Below are 18783 nucleotides of genomic sequence, written 5' to 3' on the forward strand. Positions count from 1 at the left end.
ATTAGGTGTGATCTTTTGATCTAACTTTTTTTCACACAGGAAATGGATGATTAATCCATTCTGTTTCAGTGTGCAATAAATGCATGAATGCATCTTCAATTCTTAATGCTTTAATTCTCCAGTTATCCTTGTACAGAGAATGTATCTTTTATCAATTCTGTTGCTTTTCTTGCAGTAGTTTTCTATATACTCCCTTTCTTCTGTATCCAACAAGGGGAAAATCACTTTTTAAGTTGTTAGCATTTTCTGTATGCACCCGTTTTGCCATGTGCTTCTTCAGACATAGAGACTTGCTCATGCGTCTCCTGATTTCATGTCTACAAGGCATAGTAGCAGCAATGCTTCTGTGTTGAAAGAAGCAGCATCCAGTATCTCAGCTCAAATTGTCCCACTGCTTTCTACATAAGGAGTGCATTTCACATTTGAAATGCTAGGTTCATTCAGAATATAGAATCATAGAATGGCCTGGGTTGAAAAGGACCACAAAGATCATCTGGTTTCAACCCCCTGCTATGTGCAGGGTCACCAACCACCAGACCAGGCTTCCCAGAGCCACATCCAGCCTGGCCTTCAATGCCTCCAGGGATGGGGCATCCACAACCTCCTTGGGCAACCTGTTCCAGTGCATCACCACCCTCTGAGTGAAAAACTTCCTCCTAATATCTAACCTAAAGCTCCCGTCTCATTTTAAAAGCATTCTCCCTTGGCTTATCACTGTCAACAACCACTGTCTCTCCTATTTATATGCTCCCTTTATATGTTGTTATGTACAATATTCAACTGTAGACTTGTCAGGCTTTATTATTTGTTGTAGGTGCAAAATGAGGCTAAATTAAAATTATTGCTGGCCCAGCACCTACATACACCTGTTCCTACCAAAAATCTAGCACCTATATCTTGTAATGTATTTTCTGAATCTCAACTTGCAATGGAAAGGCAGCTCCAACCTGATCAGTACTGCTGTGCTACAGAAAGCTGTGCTGCCCTGCAGTGGTGGAAGTCGTGCATTGTGAATTTCAGAGTCAGTTCCTTGGAGGAGGCAAATTGGACAAAGTGGTTTTAATTCAAAAAGTGCTGACCATTCCTTCTAACTAAACAGAGTGGTTCATTTTGATAATTTCCAGTTGAACTTGTATTTCTTGAGGAAGAAAAATCTTGGCAGTAATTGCTTTTTTGATGGTGTGGGATGTTGTGGTGGGTTGACCTTGGCTGGCTGCGCACCATGCTGCTCTCAGTCCCCTTCCTAAGCTGAACAGGGGGTTAGAGTAAGAATGGAAAACTCATGGGTTGAGATAAAAACAGAGAGATCACTGACTAATTACTGTCATAGGCAAACCAGACTTAACCAGGGGGAGGCTGATTGATTGCCAATTATAAATAGAGCAGGATGATGAGAAACACAGACATAACTATGTCACCTTCCTCCCTCCATGCCGCCTTCTTGCAGTCTCATCTTCACTCCTTTTGTTCCTGACTCTTCGTCCTCCTTTCCACACCTGCCCATCCAGGGGCACAAGGGAGGTGGGAATAGGGTTGTGGTCTATTCATAATGCTTCATTTCTGTTGCTCCTTCCTCTTCTTTTTCAGTTGCTCCAAACAGGTCTTTCCCCACTGACGGCAGTTCTTCCTGAGCTTTGCATGGCATGCAGTCTGTTCCTGTCAGGAACAAATCCATCAATATGGGTCCTCTGTGGGCTGCAGCTCTGGCCTGGGACCCGCTTCTGCCCTCTGCACATGGAGATGCACTCTGTGTGGTGCCCATGGGCTGCAGGGGGACAGCCTGCTCCACCAAAGGCCTTATGTGGGCTTCAGGAAGCTGCTGCTCTGCACCTGGAGCACCTCTTGTCCCCTTCTGCACTCACCTTGGGGGCTGTAGGGCTGCTTCTGTCTTCCTGGTTTTCCCATCCCTTACTCCTCTCACACAGCAGCAGCTGTGTGATGGTTTTTACCCTTTCTTAAATGCACTCTCACAGTGAAGCCATCAGAGCAAGTGGTTGGTGTGGCTCTGGCCGATGGGTCCCTTTTGGAGCTGTCTGGAGCTGGCTCTGGCCAACGTGGGGGCAGCCATCTCATCTCACAGAGGCCAGTTCTGCCATCCTCTTCTACCAAAACCTTGCCATGTAAATGCAGATGTTCCATGTTGGAACTTGGTTGCCAAAAGCTTGTTTTGTGTGTCAGTAGGACGTGTCAGCCAAACAGTTCAACTTTGACCACAATGTACAAGTTTGTCTTAAATTATTTCTTAGTGCTCTAAATGGGGCTATGTCACCATATTCTAATCAAATTTTAACCGAGTTGATCTGATCTGACAGCTGCCTGACACTGGAAAGGGGAGGTTTTGATCCCCAGTTCCCTTAATTCCTGTTCCTTCCTTTGAATGGGCTCTGATGCATGTCACATGCTTTTCAAAACCAATTAGGCTTTTTTTTTTTTTTTCTTTTTTTGAATTGGTGAGTTTGGCTGGTCCAGGAAAGCACTGAATGCTGTCAGAGTATTCTTAGAGTGAAGGCAGCAAGGCTCCTGTCTGCTATGGTGAACTGTTAAGATACGTGTTTGCATCGTGTATAGCATCCCGTCTGGAAGGTGCAATGGGGGATCTACATCAAACAGCAAGAAAAGTAAACTTGGTCATATCTCTGTTTTTATGTTTTTGAGGAGTTCTAGGCTTACTGTCTTGACAGTACACTAAGAAATACAATAGGAATTGGAGGGGTGTCACCTTTTCCTGGGAGTATTAGAAAAAGTTACTTAACTGAGTTTTGTTCATCCCCCAACTTTCTCACTGTCTGCTTTTACTATGAGTGTAAGTAGAAGTCATTTCAACTGCCCTGCAGATGTCTGTACAAAGAGAAGACAAACAGCATTGGCTGCTGTGTAGCTATTGAATTGCATTGCATATCATGCCTGTCAAGTGCCTTCAGTTTGTATGTTGGAAGGCGAGGTGACACTGGTACGTGGCTTACATAATAGATGATGTGGGAAGTGAGCTCAGCAGCTTTACCCAGAGATGTGCAGGTGAAGGATGAAAAAGTAAATAAATCTCGTGATGACTTGTTGATGACCTTTTATACTGAAATACACCTGTCTTTGTTCCTGCTTGTTACACCGAATAGCAAACCTTGGTGTTTGAACTGAGAACTGTAAAATAAGTTGCAGTTGTCAGCTCTTAGCTGTGGCCTTAAATGACCTTTTTCTTTCAGTAAAGAAAAGTGGATAATTGCATCATTTAGGGCTTTCTTTTTCATGCTTAGTGTCCCAGATATTTCTTAAAAGCTGTTAACTTTCTGGTGAAATGTGTGGTTATGTTCATTTGATTCATTTTCCCCATTTCCTAAAATAAAAGTTATACTGTGTGCATTCTTTACAAGCAGCAGTTTGATGAAAGCTTACTGAAGGATAAGCAAAAACCTGTAACTTACTTTGTCATCTTGAAATGTGAACCAAGGGGTACAGAATGGGTTGGGGTGTTTGGGGCATGGGAGGGTGAGTTTATTTCATGTTCCAGTTTTCTTTCATTGTAGGATGACATTGATTTAGGTGTGTCTCAACTGTGGCAGGTTATGCTGTCCTCTTATGGGACCTACTACTGTGTTGTCTCTCCTTGCAAATTCTGGTCAGTTCTGTTGTTATGGTTCTGAGGAGTTCTATGTCTTATATTTGAGGTTAGTAGGAAAAAAATGCCTCATTTGGATTGCACAGTTCAGGAAGGCAAACACTGGGAGGAAGTATTTCAGACTAATAAAATGGGGTGGGGGCAAGGTAATGAGAGAGAAAAGTTTCCTTTATTTTTATTTTTGCATTCTTGGCTGCGTTTGCATGATATCTATTAAAAAAAATAAATTATCCCAACGTGTGTCATTTAGTTTTATTCACTGTTGTCTGATTTTATTAATTGCTTTATGTAAATACAGCTTTCAGTCTTGAAGTAGAAGAGTAATGTGCATCTTCTTTCTCTACTGCAATAGAAGTTTGCATAGTTCAGGATGGATTAGGTGACTGAAATGATTGAAGCACAAATTAAGGGACTGAATAGCTGAGTTGTCTTTAGAACTGGAATTTAGGAATAAGATATTGTTGCTCATTTGCACTTATTTGTTTAAGAACTTGGGTTTATGGCATAGAGGAATGGCTTCCAATGAGCTTTCTCTGTTCCTGTGCCTACTGCATTCCCTTATAGATTGCTTATCTAGATTACTATCACTCTCTTCAGGGTGTGATAAAACTTTTTGAAAATGCAGTATCTGCAAATTAAAATTGTTGATGCATAGCACTTCTGAAGCACTGCTCTTTAGACTTCTGCGGAAATTGTGCTCTATTTCTCACCGGTGGCAGGTGAGAGGACAAGGGGAAGTGGCCTCAAGTTGCACCAGGTCAAATTTAGGTTGGATATCAGGAAACACTTCTTTACAGAAAGGGTTGTGAAGCACTGGCATAGGCTGCCCAGGGAGGTGGTTGAGTCACCATCCCTGGATGTGTTTAAAAACCGTTTGGATGTGGTGCTCAGGGACATGATTTAGCAGAGGGTTGTTAGAGTTAGGGTAGGATGGTTAGGTGGTGGTTGGACTCGATCTTGAAGGTCTTTTCCAACCTGAGTGATTCTATGGTTTAATTATGCTTTCTAAATAAAGTTCACTCTAGATGTCTGTATTCAGAGAGTGTAAGATCTGTGCTGGCTGGAGTTTATTGTCAACAAGTGGCTGTAACAGTTCAAACAGGCTACTTGGTTGCATCTCTAAGTGTGATGATCAAACACATTCAGGAACGAAGGGTTTGGACTTTTCAGTTGTGTACATCTTGGAAGTTCTATTGTACTGTAGGACAGTCGACTTGAATGTCAAAACCATTGCTGCCAGCTACAATCTGAAGAAAAAGTCTATTTTGTCAATTTTCTATTCACTTATATAGTTTTATTTCTGTAACGTTTTAATGGGATTTTGACCCTTCAAATCTAAACAGTTGCTTTTAAAAGCAGGACAGAAAAGGTAAGCATAAAGTAGATAATTAATACTGACTCTTTTTTTCTTCTTCCCTCACAGTTTTAAAATTGTGAAATCATGGCTCATTCAAAGACGAGAGCCAATGATGGGAAAATCACATATCCTCCAGGAGTCAAAGAAATCTCTGATAAAATATCTAAAGAAGAGATGGTGAGAAGGCTAAAGGTTAGTAAAAACGCTACCAGTAACTCCGTGATGTTTATTCATGTTTTCTTTTGGGCAAAACTTTTTCTATGCTTGGAAGGAGGAAGCTGTTGGCTGTTGTGCCTTCTGTTGATTGCTTTCCTGCAATAACTGGTCCAAATATATTTGAAAGAGTTTAAAAAAAATATGTAATAATAATTTCATATACTTAAATTTTATTTCACTTGTACAATAAGTCAGTGCTTTTAGAGACAAAAATACTGGAAAATGTGAAAGGGGGTGGGTCTTAATTTTGGAAAGAATGCGGATACATCAGAATAAATTCCATACAAGCATTTGTGCTCCTTGCAAGGTTGATTATAAAACCTGCTTTATAGAGGCTAATATGAGAATAATAAAGACTTTGATTATTAGTGTAAATGTATACTAAGTTTCCTGATTTTTCTTGACCAGTTTCTTTGGCCTAACCCTACAGAAAGAATGGAAATACTTGGTGGATAATGATGTTGCTCCTGTTCTTGATCTACCCGTGTATTTTGACAGAATGGCAGACTTATTAGTGTAATGCAGAGGGGAAGCCCATCACATGGGCTTGCTATGAGAAACAGGTCTGGGAGCAGTACCTTACACATTCTGTGATTTGGAAAAGCTTAATTGGGAATTTTCCTGAAGTGCAGGTTGCCTGGTATTACTAGTAAATGAACAAAACAATTAGAAACCCCAAAGGATTCCTTCCTCCAGCATTAACCTTTCTGTTCCTTGGGAATTTAATTGATGGGTATTGTAGTGCATTCTACTAGGTTTAATAGAATACAATGTTCATAATTTCTCCTGCTGGGAGTCAATCATAGGTAAAGATGATAGTGCTGACTTTGCTTTTTTAGCTCTTAAAAATGCCTATAGTTCTTACTGATATTTTTTCTCTTGTATCTTCACTTGCTGGCGTGTATTTCTAGTCCTTGAATCGTCAATTTTGCAGGATAAATGTATGTTGCAGGATGTCATGTTTCTTGACCAGCTGTTCATGCTGGCTTTGCATTCATGGTTACGCAGACAGTGAACTGCGTGTCCTCCTTGTACTGAATTGGATGATCCAGGCTGTTGAAAACACCACAAGTGTGTGCACATACATTATAAACACAGTTGCAGGAGCTAAGGAAAACAAGTTTACAGATAAAGACTGTTAACTTTCTCATTTCCCTCTCTGCTGAATTCACATAAGTATGGAGGAAGAAGCTCTCTCCTCTGTAGATTTTGCAATTCCAAGCAGGTAATTTGCTATTTGTTAAGTGGAGACAATCCATTTACCTAAACACAAATTATTGTGCAGTCTGAGAATAAAATATGCAGAACGAATTCATATATTAGCATAACTTGGCAAGTTGTGTTGCTGATCAACCTGTCCTCCAAGTTATAGTGAGTTTGGAAAGCAGGAAGGGAAAACAAATGCTCAGAGATAGGGACTGAAAAGGCAAAGGTGATAAATGTTTTTGGAAATGGTGAATATTGTGAGGAAAGTTTTTCTTAATATGCAGGAGCTGAGGGATCATGGCATGAGTCATATTTTACGCCAGCGATCTAATAGCATACTTGTCCATAAATTATTTGAAACAAAACGATAAAGCCTGTTACTGTAGGAGGATGTAGGAGCCAGAAAAACTGAGTGGGTGAAGAAATGTGGACCACATGTGGAAGCTCCAGGGGCGTAAATCAAGGTGGTCTGGGTGCAATTTCAGGCTCAGGAATTCTGTAACTCATTGCTTTGCCAGAAACTAGAAAAGCGTGCTAAGAAAACTGTCTTGTTTTACTTTGTTTTCCTTAAGTGCTGTGACAGATTTGCTCTGGAGAAAAGCTGACTACATTTTTTTATCAATACGGAATTTCATCTTGTTAGGGAAGAGAAATGGAAGGTTCATTTCTAGAATGACAAAATGTATGCTTGTTGCAGGAACACTTGTGACACTTGAGTATTCATTTGTTACCTTATTAAATATATAAATTTAATTACTTTCCATAGAGGTGAACACAGTTTTTCTTTGCTGTTCGTAAAATTACTTCTTGTGTTGCGGGTGTTGAAGATAATAGGAAGAGAAAAAAAAATTGGAAAACTGAAAAAAAGTAAAAGGAAAAAAATACATTGGAAACTTAAATACTTAAGGGAGAAATGCACAATTTGAATAAAGGTTTGCTGTTCTCCAGATTGTTCAGTGATTCCTTCTGTATCTTTGTTTTCTGGTCGATTTGGTGACATATTTGCTCAAAGTACATGCAGAAGCCTACTGCTGGACTTTTGTCACCCCTGAGGCTGTCCGTTGGGATAGTTGGCAGAGAATTTGACTAATCTCATAGCCTGAAAAATAAGGCACTGGGTTTACTACTGTTATTCAAACAATTACAGCTGCATTGCTTCTGATAGATGTTGTGCATTTTGTCATTGTGTGTATTGAAGTCTTTTCACACTTTCTTTACAGATGGTTGTGAAAACTTTCATGGATATGGACCAGGACTCTGAAGAAGAAAAGGAGCTGTACCTAAATCTTGCTTTACATCTTGCTTCAGATTTTTTCCTCAAGCATCCTGACAAAGACGTGCGTTTGCTGGTAGCCTGTTGCCTTGCTGATATTTTCAGAATTTATGCCCCCGAAGCTCCATACACTTCACCAGACAAACTAAAGGTAAATAGAATTAATCTCTTTTATTTTCCATGCCTAATTTTCCAACTGAATGATTAATGTTTGGTTATAACTTCTTTTGCTCTGTTTATTTCTGGTTTAGCCTGAGCTGTCCAGGGCTTTCACATGATCCTTGAAAAAGGATATTCTGTGAGGTCAGAAGCTCACTGGACAAAGTGATGTATAGTACAGCTTTCAATAACTCATGGGGATTTGGATTTATATTGGAAATAGATGTTTTACTGATCTGTCTTTAGGACTCATTAGTACTGGCCTGTTACTTCAGAATTAGTCTTCTATCTATAGCTTTTATTGTGATATCTTTCAAGATAGCTAATGCTTTCACTCAGACAAACATGTCTGTTGTTTCCAGTTCGACTACGAAGAGATGGATACAGGATTTCTGTCTATATATAAGCCCTATTGAAACAAAATACTTCTGTCTAAAGAGAAACTTTCTGATGTGAATTGGAAAATGCAGGCATTACAAACATTGCTGATCCCACTAGATGGAGATGGTTGATTGAGAAATGCCAACTTTGAAAAGGCAATAGAGATCTGCCCTGTTTGTTTCAGGACTTTTCATTTTACGTTGCTTTTTTTGTTGTATTTGAACTCTTATTTTAATAGATGTCTAATTTTCATTCTGGCTTAGAAAATCAAACCCACTTCACTTATACAGTTTGAGTCTAGACTAATGAAATGACTTATACAGAAAATATTGCAGGGGAAAATAATGCTGAAAACCACCACATTTTATCTCCCTGACTTACGAGTGTAGTACAGACACATTCCCCTTCCATGGTAGGATAAATGAACTGTTGGGGTGACAGGTGTGTCTGTTACAGTGGGAGAAATCACTCTGTTTCTGATCTAGTGCTTATGTTGAAAGTGCTTCTTAAGCAAGGTCAACACTACAGTTGCAATTGAAATTGATGCTTTCTTACCTGACATGCTGGAGAGAAACCTGGGGATTTTTACAAGCTGTATTTTTCTGAATTGTTGTGCCTCTGCTCATACTTGCTCAAGTTACCTCTTTTATTGATTACTTCATCTCCAGCTTCAGACAAACGAGCTTTCTCTACTGGACTTTGTCTGATGTTAAGTTTCCCAGACTTTCAGTTCAGTTTTGAGTAGTGTGTTTTCCTTTGCTTGCTTGTTGGTCTTTTTTTTTTTTTTCCCTTCAGAGTTTGGCTAACAAATGGTACTAACCCTCCATACAGAATTTCATCTGTCAAGTACTACGATGATTTACATTTTATTATTGGGAAGTTTACATTACTGATCTTTTATTTACAGTGTAATCATGCTACTAGTGCTTAGATCTCTGAACAGACTACAGGCTTCCTCTGTCAGCATCCTGTTCTGTAATCTGTGTAGATTTTAGAACTCCTGATGCACATTTCTAAATACATTTTGAGAAATAAAGACAGGGCAAACGGCAGACCTTTGCCTGGGACTGTTGAGGTAGATTATTGCAAACCCCAGTTTCCGCTGAACACAGCTTTTGTGGTTGCAGGACAAGCTCTGATACATATGTTGAAGAGTTCCCTCCACCTTAAGACAAAGAGGTAAGAGGAAGAACGCTTCCTCTTGGGTTTTATCTTGGCACTATTTTTATCTAGTGTTTAACATCATGCCTATAGTGCAGCTTTCAGAATCTTCTTTTGTAAGTATAGCATCCAAAGTGAAGATGGAAAAAGGGAAGTGCTGAAATGGTTAATTTTTGGAGAGGGGAAAACATCAATCTGAGGTTTTTATTCTGACTTCATACGTCTCTTTATCTCATTTGCACAATGTGTAAGCTCCACAGAAAAGGGGTCAGGATTTGTGGTCCCCCTCTCTTATGTGTATCCTCAGCATAAATCTTTAATGCCTCACTAAGTGTTGAAAGGTCTTTAACAATAGAGATGGAAAATGCCATGAACTGGGTAAAAGCAGAACTGGAGTAGGGCTGCTCCTCCGGGATATGAAAACTTTTAAGTGAAGGCTGGGGAAAGCCTGGAGCCCAGTTCTAATTTTCTGGGGTGGAGGTATTGTAATCGCTGGTTTATGTCAAAGGGAACTGCTTAGGCTTAGGGATGGTGTGCTTGACACAGCTAAAATGGAAATAGGTGAGGGTGTGTGTAGCAGCAGAATGTCGAGCATCTGAATGTATGCTGTTTTGCAGGCTATGGCTCTGATGCACGCTGAAGCCTTTGTCTGGTTAATTTGTATCAAGACAACAATCCACAGAAAACATCTGATACTCTTCCTAAAGTTGAAGCATGCACACTTGTGGTTTTGAAGTTGGGGTTGTAATGTGTGCCTGCTTTACCATGTGGAGGAGTAGTGACAAATTTGTGGAAGTGTTGTGATTTCTGAGCTGCAGCCAAAGTCGATTTATCCTGTGCTTTGTGTGTACAAATGTGTTCAAATACTGTACTCTGTGCTCAGAAAAAGAAAAAGCTTTGGGTCATGACACAACGGGTACTTAAAATTGGCAGTTATATTTCAATTTAGTTTGCCTTTTAAAACAGGAATTGAGGGGGAAGAAAGGAATACGTGTGTTAGTTTTTTCAGACTTTATTATTTGTGAAGCATTCAGATGTTAGACTTACTGCACAGTATTCATTAGTGTCTATATTCATATACAGTGCAAACAAAACCAGGAAAACTAGTTTTGATCTCATTGCAGTCTGCAATTTGTTGAATGCTGTGTACTGAGCTGCAGGATTAAAAATACAGATTCTTTGCTAAATTAACACAACTTTTACAAGTAATGCTTTAAAAAAAAAAGAATCGTTATACATAAAGAGTGATCTCTAAAATGAAGTAGTTCTTATATTTGGCATTCTCCTAGATGCTCCTTCTCTTGTTTGGTTGAATTCTAACCTTCCTTGAGATTCAGTTTGTGTGGCTGCCAGACTGCCCAGTGCCTTCTGGCCTGTCAGTTCTTCAGATAACAGAGCTCATTGCCCGTGGGCTACTGGCCTAGTAGTGCTTCAGGCACTGCCTTTGGGAGGGAGTCCTTCAGGCTGGTCTTTGTCTATGGACTGAATGCTTTTTAGTGGTAGGAGTCCACAAGGTGCACCCTTTGAACTGCGTATTCTGGTTTAATTTCAACCACAGAGTGATTCGTGTGCTCTGTAACTGATCTGAAGCGTGAACCAAATGGCAACTCCTCTAATCATCCCTAGTTAACACATCAAAGCTAAAGTCTTCTTCAATTCCACAAAGCTGCATCTTTGAGCCACATGCTTCTTGTACTTTTAGAATTATTATTATTAATTTTTTTTTTTTTTACCAAGTGGTGGTGATGTGAATTCTAATTCCTGTTTATTACCTAGAGCAGTAAATGCTTGGCTTATCTATTAAGGCTGGATTTTGTACTTGTAGCCTTAAAAATGGAACTATATTCTCATCTCCACTCCATCTCATCATTCTTGGTTGGGGGCAAGGTGGAATGGTCATCTGAAAACGTAACAGAAAAGCTTTCTAATCTTAAGCGTGTGGGAGAGGCTCATGAGCTTTTCTTGTGTATTTAGGCAACTTAATGTGAAAATTGCTTGTAGATCACAATTCCTTTCTTCTAAGGGAACTTTTCATGGTGAACTGTGAGGCTTTCATGTATTTATAATGGCAAGTTTATACAATTTATAATTAAATTGTACCCAAATTATTAGGAATATGCTTGGGGCTGTGAACACTGTTGCTAGATGATGATGATGATGTGTACTCCTCAGTCTTTCGATTTAAAATAGTAGCTAGGAATTTCTAGCTATTCCTTATTCAAATATAAGAAGTAGTTTAAAAGGATGAGTTTAAGCAGAGTACCTTCCTCTGTTTCCATTTTGTTCTTAATTGATTGCTTGTTCCTTACAACCTGCCTGGATTTATTTTGAGAGATGTTTTTTGATGTTTTCTGTGCTGAAAATAAATACGGAAAGCAGGAGAAACTTTGTTGTTTTTGAAGGTCTTTTATGAGAGATGTGGTCTGTCAGTAGCACTGTGGTGGAAAAATGCACGAATGCTGTGGTATAAATGTATTGTAGTGCTCTTAGGAAAGCTCCAGTTGGCTACTGCTTTATTTCTTCTTTTCTCCTGTTCAAACCCATTGCAGCATAAGGTACAAATTTAGAATTCATTGTCCTTGTGAATAACATTGTCTTCTAGGGCATGTGAGCCAACTGCAGCTTTACTTATCAAATTGTCTGTTTTTATTTGGAAAAGAAAATCCTTTTGCTTCCTCAGAAAAATGAAACTTCTCAATTCTTTTTGTAAAAAGTTTGAAGTGTTTTAAGATGACTCCTTGAGATGTTTTGTAGATCTCGTTCTTTCAGGACAGTAAAATAGTGGCTCTGTTGTTACTATGTATTTTTTACTGAAGAATAGTATTAATAATTTCAAAAGGTAGTTTATTATAGTTTTAAGTGTCATTTGATTAAATGTAACTTCTTTTCTTTTCAGGATATATTTATGTTCATAACAAGGCAACTTAAGGGTTTAGAAGATACGAAAAGCCCCCAATTCAATCGATATTTTTATTTACTTGAGGTAAGCTTGATACCTTAATATGAAGTTTAAATGCTATTTTTAAACTCTATCTTTTAACTGCTTTATTTTTTCCCTTTTCAACTTAGAACATTGCTTGGGTGAAGTCTTATAACATATGTTTTGAGTTAGAAGACAGCAATGAGATTTTCACACAGCTGTACAGGACACTGTTTTCAGTAATAAAGTAAGTATTGTCACAAATATATTATTGCATGATTGAGAAGTCGTTTCCAACTTAGATGTTCAACCTGTTGTTAGGCTTTAAGCATTCATAAGCTTAATTTTCAATTCAGTTTAACCTCCAATTCAGTTTAACTAGAAGTAGGTGTCAGTTCACATGCTTTAATTAAACAAGATACACAGCAAATTCTTTTCTTCTGAGAAAGTTGCATTCATTTTCTCTTACTGCATTTATTTGACCCTTTTCTTGAAACTGAAGGTGAATGATACAATATAAGAGAATATAAGAGAACTGGAGGATTCCTGCTGTAAAAATGTGGCACACAGGATAGTGGACGCTGGAAGGAACAATTGGAAATCATCTAGTCCACCCCTCCCTGCTCAGCAGGGTCAGCTAGCCCAGCTTGTCTTCAAAGATGGAGGGTCAGTGGCCTCTTGGTGCAAGCTGTTAATAGTGTTCATTCACACTTAGGAAATTAATAAAATATCGTATGTTTAAGTGGTGTTACCATTTGAATAGCATTCAACTCATTCCCATTGCTTTTTGTCCTGTCACTGGACATTACTGAGATGAGTCTGGTTTTGACATCTTTACTTCCTAAATCAGGTATTTAAATATAACAAGTTTTCCATGAACCCTTGCTTCTTGAGGCTGAAAAAAAAAAAAAAGCCATCTGTCTTAACTGCTTCTTTTATGAAGCTGTTCCAGTCTGAAATCATGTTTCTTGCCCTTTGTTGGACTGACTGCAGTGCAGCATCTATGTCTCAGCACTGGACACAGTGCTCCAGATGTGAACTCAACTGTGTTGAGTAGAGGAGAAAAACTTCTTAGTATTCTGTCTTATTCTTGTGGTGGGGACTGATACGATCCTTTCTAGTACAGTTGTAAACGAGGGCATGAGATTTGAGAATGAATGAACCCCATGAAAAGTACTGCATGCGGTCCAGAAACTTCAGTAGTTCTAAAAAAACACTTGTAATTTGATTATTGTTATTGGTATTCCATGGGTTGTTTTCTGGGATCCTGGGCTCCGTGAGGAGAGGGGTGGTCAGCAGGGACAGGGAGGTGATTGTCCCTCTCTACTCGGCTCTTGTGAGGCCCCATCTGGAGTACTGTGTCCAGGTGTGGAGCCCTCAGTACAAGAAAGACATGGAGATCTTGGAAAGGGTCCAGAGGAGGGCGACTAAGATGATCAGGGGGCTGGAGCACCTCCCCTATGAGGACAGGCTGAGGGAGTTGGGCTTGTTCAGCCTGGAGAAGAGAAGGCTGCGGGGTGACCTCATTGCAGCCTATCAATACCTGAAGGGAACCTACACCCAGGAGGGGAGTAAACTCTTCAGAAGGGCTGACAACAGCAGGACTAGGGGAAATGGATCCAAGCTGAAGGAGGGAAGATTTCGGTTGGATGTTAGGGGGAAGTTCTTCACAAGGAGAGTAGTTAGGCCCTGGAACGGGCTGCCCAGGGAGGTTGTGGATGCCCCGTCCTTGGACGTGTTCAAGGCCAGGTTGGACGGGGTCCTGGGCAACCTGATCTGAATGTGTACGTTTGGTGGCCCTGCTAGGCAGGGGGGTTGGAAGTACATGATGCTTGAGGTCCCTTCCAACCCGGGTGATTCTGTGTGATTCTGTGAATCTGTGATTTGTTATCATCTTGGAAAATATTCTGATTAAAACTTTGTCCTTTATGTGGGTAGTACACTGAGCATTCTTGTTTTTGATTTCAGCAATGGACATAACCAAAAAGTACATATGCACATGGTTGATCTAATGAGCTCTATCATTTGTGAGGGAGATACTGTGTCACAGGAGCTGTTGGATACAGTGTTAGTTAACCTAGTGCCAGCACATAAGGTAAGAGTTACTGTTTTGTAATCGTTCTTAAGATTTGTCTTGTATTCAGATATTTAGATTTTGCTGATAGAATAGCTGTAGCAAGTATGTTCCTATTATTTGATATAATCTTTTTGTTAACCAATTTTAATAAGTATGAAATTTAATATCACTTTATTGCTTTGACTCATGTGGCATAAGCCAAAGTAATAGCAGTTAAAGTCATTTTAAAGCTTTAATGTCATATGAATTTATGCATAGCTTATGATACATGGCCAATGCTGCCAGACATTTGTATGGAAGGAGCATGTGTCCTTTGGAAAGCTTTCAATTAGTGTAATGCTGTATCAGCCATTCAAAACATTGTGCTGTCTTGAGCAGGGGGGTCATTAGAAGCACATTGGCATGTTTTTTACACAGTCATAGAAATAATTGTGTTCAGAAACAGTGGCTGTCTTACCTTAATGAGTAGTGGTGGTTGGTTTTCAAATAAAAAATGATTAAAAATAAATTGTACAATTAACTGTGAGAAGCAATTAACTGTAGACCTTTAACAGACCTTTTATTCTGAAAACTAGCCAGGTCTTGCTGAAATCTGTTAGGTTACAGTCAAGAAGACTTGTAAGACTCTGAGAACTTCTGGGAAATTATGTAGGAATTGTGTACTTAGCAGGATTTGGGATAGTTTTTGGAATAGTATCACCTGACAGCTTATTTTTTTCCTGAAAAATTCAGTGAAGATGCTTTTTTTTTTTTTAGTTGTTACTTCTAAAAAGTGTTGGAGTTGAGTGAGTTGAGTGCAGTGAACTGAGGGATGTTGATGTATCTGGAGAATCTGAATAAACTTTTTGTAAGATGCTCAGTGTTTTGTGCAGCACATGATTTATTTTTCTGTTGACAATGAAAGACCATTTAGGATAATCTTGGGTTTTGTTTCAACTGGAGAAGTTTTCTAGTTGTGTCTTCCAGGGAGTACATTTGTGCCAGAAATGAAAATTGTGTGGCTAAAACTCAGATTCACAAAATAAAACCGTGGAATACAAGAAACAAAAGCAGGAGTGTGCAAAGTATTTCAATTTGCATTGTTTCAGTTGTTAGACATTTGCTATTTGTTTCATGGTGTGATGTGTGTTGAAATGATTTGACTGCACTGTCCTTACGATTCAAGTTTATTATCAAGATTTTTGAGTAATTTGTATGCTGTTTGTTTGGCTCCAGCATTGAAACAGTTTTGTTTCCTAGTGGATTTAAAGTTACGGACTGGGAATGTTTGAATAGGAAAGGCAATTGGAGTTCTGTATTTTCTCTTACCTCTAATTAAAACTCTGGCTGCTGGGATGGGGTACTTGTTCATGGGTTGCTTTTTAACTGAAGCAGTTTTGTAACTCTAGTCTGTGTTCTGATTACTTTAAACTTAAGTTTTTTTTTTAACCTTTTTCATGTTAATGGAAAGAAGTTTCTTGTATTTGTGTTTCATCTCTATTTCTGTGTATAACATTGTAAGATTTTAGAGTTTGTGTAGTGGCTGCAGAAAGTGGTGAGGTGCAAGTGTGTAATGAATTCATTGTGAGAATCTTTCCACTAATGAAACATCAGAGCAATTAGGTTTCAGGCCTGCCAAAGGCAAGAGTTTTGATTGATGTCTACTGGGCTGTATGGGTTATAGGAGGGGGGAAGTCCAAAAACCAGATTGCCCACTGAAAATGACACAATGGGAATTGTTGGTGTGATGGTAAATAGTAAATCCTTGTCTGGTTGGATTCCCTGGGAACCAAAAGAATAATTTTGATGGAGTGAGTGAAGCATAGAGTTGTTACTACCTCAGATTTGAAAACGATTAGATGAGGAATTGTTGGGTGTAAGGCAGCTATGTTAACTGCAAATGACGTGGGCAAACTGTATTTTCAACACAGCCAGGAGGATGGTTGTACACGTGAGGGACTGTGGGGTGAATTGGGTGATTGTACTGTGGAACAGTAATGGTACTGGTGGTATGACTGCAGGTGTATGAGCAGTTCCACTGGGTAGCACTAAGTTGAAAACGTAAGGAGCTTGATCTGTGTATTTTATCAAAGGAGCCTTCTGTGTCTTTTGGGAAGAGAAAGTTCACGCAGTTTCTGTAGTTATGAACCCTGGATGCTAAGGTCCAATGGCTGGGTTTTGATTCTAAAATTACCTGAATGTTTTTAAGAGTTATAGTAATTAAATTTCTAATTTACTAACCGTTACTTCACTTACCGGTACTTAAAAATCAAGGTCAGTGCTGCTTTTTTCTTCCTAAGAGAAGTGCTGAATACAAGCCGTAGATCTGTGTAGCAAGTAATAAACAGTGGTGCTAGCAGGATGACTGCAAAATTCAGGCAGAGGAATGCATATTGAGAATGGGACGTTATCAAATGTCTCTCTGCCATAATTAGTAATCACTGAAGTAGTCTCAGATGTTCCATCTGACTTGAGCAAATATCAGATAATAGAACAACACAATTTCTTGGACTGTTGCCCACCTCTGAATTTCTTTGCTGTTCAACCATCTTTTTCTGGTTTGGCTCTTCTTTCTTTCTACAGATTCCATTGAAATCTTTTGATAGGATTACATTAAAAGGCAATGAAGTAAATAGTGAACTAAACCCAGAAAATATTGGAACCAAGGGAGAAGTAGTCAATATAAAAATGCAAGACAAATTAATAGTTTTTTAATTGCCCCTTTCAGATTATAAAGTCTTTATTTTAGCACCTGTAAACAGTTCTGTGTTTGTGCAGTGTTAGCAGGCAAATTGTACTTCATTTCCTGGAGTGTTTAACTGTTCCATTTTCAGCCTCAGGAGTGCTACAGGGAATCCCACACTGCACATCTGACATGATGAACGTGCTTATCTTCTCAGAAAAGTGATATTGACAATTAAATTCCTAACTGTCTCTATTAGAAACTTGCTTAATAATTAGTACTATCTATCTTGGCAACACCTCAGCTGCTTTTTCTGTATTGTCAGCCACCCTTAAAAACCTGTCTCCTCCTTCTCCCTCACAAGATCTAGAGGATCCATTTAAATTTGCTTTGCAAAGTGCTCTTGGATGCAACTTCCCCTGCTGTGTCCTTGGTTAGCAGGAATAAAATTGAATACCCTTTTCAAATTAAAAAAAAAAAAACTTAAAAAAATGTATTTCTTTAGGAATATTTGCTCTAGATATACAGCCTTAACTCTAGGAATGAAATTTAGATGTTGTAAAAAGTAAGGATTAGATTGATGCCAGCTGCACTTCCTTTTTGAAGAAAAAGATGAGCGCCCTGCACTTGTTTTCTCCTTTTAAAATATGAGTACAAATTATTTTCATTCTTAATTGCTTTAAGCTGCGTTAAATTGGACTCGATGAGACAACTGGAAAAAGTGACTGGGGAAAAAAAATCAGTAGGTCTGTATTTCTGCCACTGCCAAACCCATTGTATCTACATGACTGGTTTTTGGCAAACTGTCTTGGAGAGCCTTGCCTGTATAACCACAGAAATGTCCCTGCCATGCTGTGAGAGAGCCTGCTGTCGTGTTCTGTCTGTGGCACAAGTTACTCAGGCATTCTGGAAGAGAACAGGTATAAAAAATGGCTTGACAAAACTTGAGTTTTACACTTGTGGAAGATACTGATGCCATACGAGAACTTAAGGTAAGGAAAAGAAGGAATTAAAGTCAGATTTTACCTAATGGTGTTTCTCTTTTGTGAGAAGGTTAAACCCTCATGAGAAGATTGAAGTACCTTTATGGCTATTAAATTTGGCTATTAAATTAGTTAACAAGATAGGCTTCTTGAACATCTTCCAATCAATTTTGTTTTGCCTCAGTTTGCTCATGTTTTAATTTCAACTGGGGCAATGCTGCTTTCCTGGTTTTGCTTCTGTCCTGAAGCTGTAAAAGGGAGGTGAGCACTTTTTCCTGTGCTTTTAAGACAACTTTATAGAATCATAGAATCGCAAGGTTGGAAACAACCTGCAAGGTCATCGTGTCCAACCATCCTCCCATCACCATTGCTACCACAAACCTCTAAACCACATCTTGCAGCTCTTCATCCAGGTGGCTCTTGAACACTGCCAGGGACAGCAACTGTCCTGGAATGCTCCCTGGGTAGCCATTCCAGTGCCTGACCACTCTTTGGGAGAAGTTCTTATTTCTAACCTAAACCCAAACCGCTCCTCATCACAGCCTCCCTTCAGGAGGTTGTACAGTGCAATGTCTGCCCTGAGCCTCCTCTTCTCCAGACTGAACAATCCCAGCTCCTTCAGCCACTCCTCATAAGACTTGTGCTCCAGACCCCTCGCCAGCTTTGTTGCACTTCTCTGGGCACGTTCCAGAGCCTCAGTGTCTTTTTTTGTAGTGAGGGGCCCAAAACTGAACACAGCTCTTGAGGTGCGGCCTCACCAGTGCTGAGTACAGGG

The 18783-nt window shown here is 39.3% G+C and overlaps 1 protein-coding gene across 4 annotated transcripts in view; it reads left to right on the top strand.

Annotated features, from left to right (window-relative positions):
* PDS5B (PDS5 cohesin associated factor B) overlaps positions 1-18783 on the top strand; it is a 100674-nt gene that overhangs the window by 16985 nt on the left and 64906 nt on the right. For all 4 annotated transcript variants that reach the window (XM_052671124.1, XM_052671121.1, XM_052671123.1 and 1 more), the window contains exons 2-6: positions 5037-5162; positions 7613-7816; positions 12263-12349; positions 12436-12533; positions 14255-14381. In XM_052671124.1, coding sequence (XP_052527084.1) covers positions 5055-5162; positions 7613-7816; positions 12263-12349; positions 12436-12533; positions 14255-14381 — 624 coding nt within the window. In that variant the 5' untranslated portion in view covers positions 5037-5054. The remainder of the gene's footprint in view (positions 1-5036; positions 5163-7612; positions 7817-12262; positions 12350-12435; positions 12534-14254; positions 14382-18783) is intronic.

Source organism: Tympanuchus pallidicinctus, unplaced genomic scaffold (assembly GCF_026119805.1).
Source record: "Tympanuchus pallidicinctus isolate F22 unplaced genomic scaffold, pur_lepc_1.0 scaffold11, whole genome shotgun sequence".
Lineage (NCBI taxonomy): Eukaryota > Metazoa > Chordata > Aves > Galliformes > Phasianidae > Tympanuchus > Tympanuchus pallidicinctus.